We start from the raw sequence: 2396 nt of genomic DNA on the forward strand, positions 1-2396 counted from the left end.
AATCAACAGAGCCAGAGGTGGGAGCAGAGCAGGCAGAAGGACCGAAGTACACTGCTGAGGGGAGCAGAGGGTGGCAGGAGCGGTCTCATGCGGGTCCTTCCTCTAGTGGCCAGGGAGCAGCCAGGGATCGAACCGGTGCCGCAGAGGCCACGGGCAGCTTCGCTACCCAGCGCTCAAACGCTTATCAAATTTATGTGAAATCACAAATAGTCCTAAATAATAAAATAATCTTAACTTTAAAAAAAAATTTACTTATTTTATACAAGAACTGGGGTATAGGCCAGATGCGCGGGAGAGTGAGATAATTCACAAGAGACAGAGCAGGGTAAAGTACAGGAAGACTGATGAAATACACTGCTGAAAGGCTCAGCGGGCGTTGAGAGGTCTGTGTCGACATCCGGGACCCTCTCCAGCTGGCCGGGATCTAATAAACACTGCAGAGACTGTGGACAGCTTCACAGCGTGGCGCTCAAGCACCTGTGCCACCAGGGGAGTCCCCATAATTAAAATAATCTTGAGAGAAAAGAAGAAGATGTGAGATCTCACACTTCTTGACATCATACGCTACTACAAAGTAACAGTAATCAAAACAAACTCAGACCAAGGAGCAGAACTGAACTGATTTATCCCAGAGATAACTCCATATGAATATGAATGATTGTTTTTCAATAAGGGAATTATGTTCAAAATGAGTTAATTAGTAATTTGACGTCTAATTACCAACTAATTGGGATAATTTGTCTGTCTCTATTGCAGACCCCTGTGTGAACAAATCACACTACCTTGCTGGTTCATTTCCCTACAAGTAGATGTGATTTAGATGGAGCTTACTTCCAAAATCCCTACAAGAACCAAAGACCTGGGGAGGATGTCAAAGTTTACTTTGTGGCAAAGTAAATATATATATATATATATATATATATATATATATATATATATATATATACACACACACACACACACACACACACACACACATACTATATATACACATATATATGTATTTATATATATGTATTTATATATTTATTTATATATATATATGTGTGTGTGTGCGTGTGTGTGTGTGTGTGTGTGTGTGTGAGTACATTAACACAGCTCAATAAACTATTTTAATCAACACAGTTAAATGTAGATGGGGAAAGAGGGGGAGGGAGATGTGTCTAAGACTTACCCCAAAGATGGGTTGAGCTTAAGGGTCACTTTGGTCCCAGTCTTAGATGATGCTGTTTTGACATTTATACACATTCATGTTCTGTGCCTCTGTTCTACTAATGAGCTTTCTATTCCCCAAAAGTAAAAAAAAAAAAAAAAAATCCAAGCTTCCACTCAATCAATAATTGTTTACTCACAGAAGTAATCAATATAGAATAACATGGCTAAAACTGTAAGTGATGTCATTAGTTATAGACAACAAACTCACATCTTTTTAAATATATATTTACATATTCAGACAAGAGCTGGGTACAGGCCAGAGGTGTGGGTGATGAGGGGATTCGCCAGAGAGACTGGGGAACAGAACAGGCAGATTGACTGCAATATACTGCAGAGGGGAGCAGCAGATGAGACAGGAGAGGTCTGCAGTGCCATGTGGGTAGTTCTCTGGCCAGGGATTGACCTTGAACTGCACTGGCCGCAAATAGCTTCATAGATTGTGTCTTAGACCCTTGCACCACCAGGGAGGACCTAAAAGTCACATCTCAATGGAAACAGAAAAATTCAAAGACAAGCACAGTATTTAGCAAATTTTACAGAAAAAGCTAATGATGTGATTGTGGGTCAGGGGTCTTGGGTAGCGGCATATAGAACTCCACATAGATAGAGAATTTAGATATAAAGCAGTTTATGACAAGAACTCTCCAAGGGAGGAAGAACATATCCAATTAATAGCCTGCCCTGGGGCAAGAGTATAGCTTGCTATTCTGCTGCAGGGGGTCTTGATACCCCAGCTAGATAAGACACTGGCAAGCAGCTAAGTAAAAGGGCCTTACACCGGGGGGCCGAAGCTAAAGGGCCTCACACTGTGGGGCTGAAGATCTAACATCCCTTTGTTTTTTGTTCTTGGTCATAAAAAGAGAAAAAAATATCAGAAAGTGTATTAGGCAATAAATAATATGTATCAGCAGACTGTAAGTAAATGGCATGGAAAATTATCTGTTTAGCAATTAGTTATTAAACAATTTGGCCCACTTGACAATGGGAGACAATTTATTGAACATGGCTGACAAGCATCCCAGCACAACAGTTGTAGTGGGTCCATCTTTTGCCTTCTTTTGAAGTTTCTTGGGAAAGTTTTTAAATGAAGCTATTTGAGTAAGGAGCATCTAGGTAGAAAAAGTTCTGATAGCTGAGTAGCAGCCGGTACCCGGCTGATGGCCATGCGAGTAAGAAAAGTC

General features: G+C 40.9%; 1 protein-coding gene across 1 annotated transcript in view; it reads right to left on the reverse strand.

Moving 5' to 3' along the window:
• LOC119250809 (ubiquitin-like modifier-activating enzyme 1) overlaps positions 1–795 on the reverse strand; it is a 5239-nt gene extending 4444 nt beyond the window's left edge. The window contains exon 1 of the mRNA XM_037518409.1: positions 783–795. Coding sequence (XP_037374306.1) covers positions 783–795 — 13 coding nt within the window. The remainder of the gene's footprint in view (positions 1–782) is intronic.
• Between the last annotated feature and the right edge of the window lie 1601 nt (positions 796–2396).

Source organism: Talpa occidentalis, unplaced genomic scaffold (assembly GCF_014898055.3).
Source record: "Talpa occidentalis isolate TD23 unplaced genomic scaffold, MPIMG_talOcc4v2.1 talOcc4.18, whole genome shotgun sequence".
Classification (NCBI taxonomy): Eukaryota; Metazoa; Chordata; class Mammalia; order Eulipotyphla; family Talpidae; genus Talpa; species Talpa occidentalis.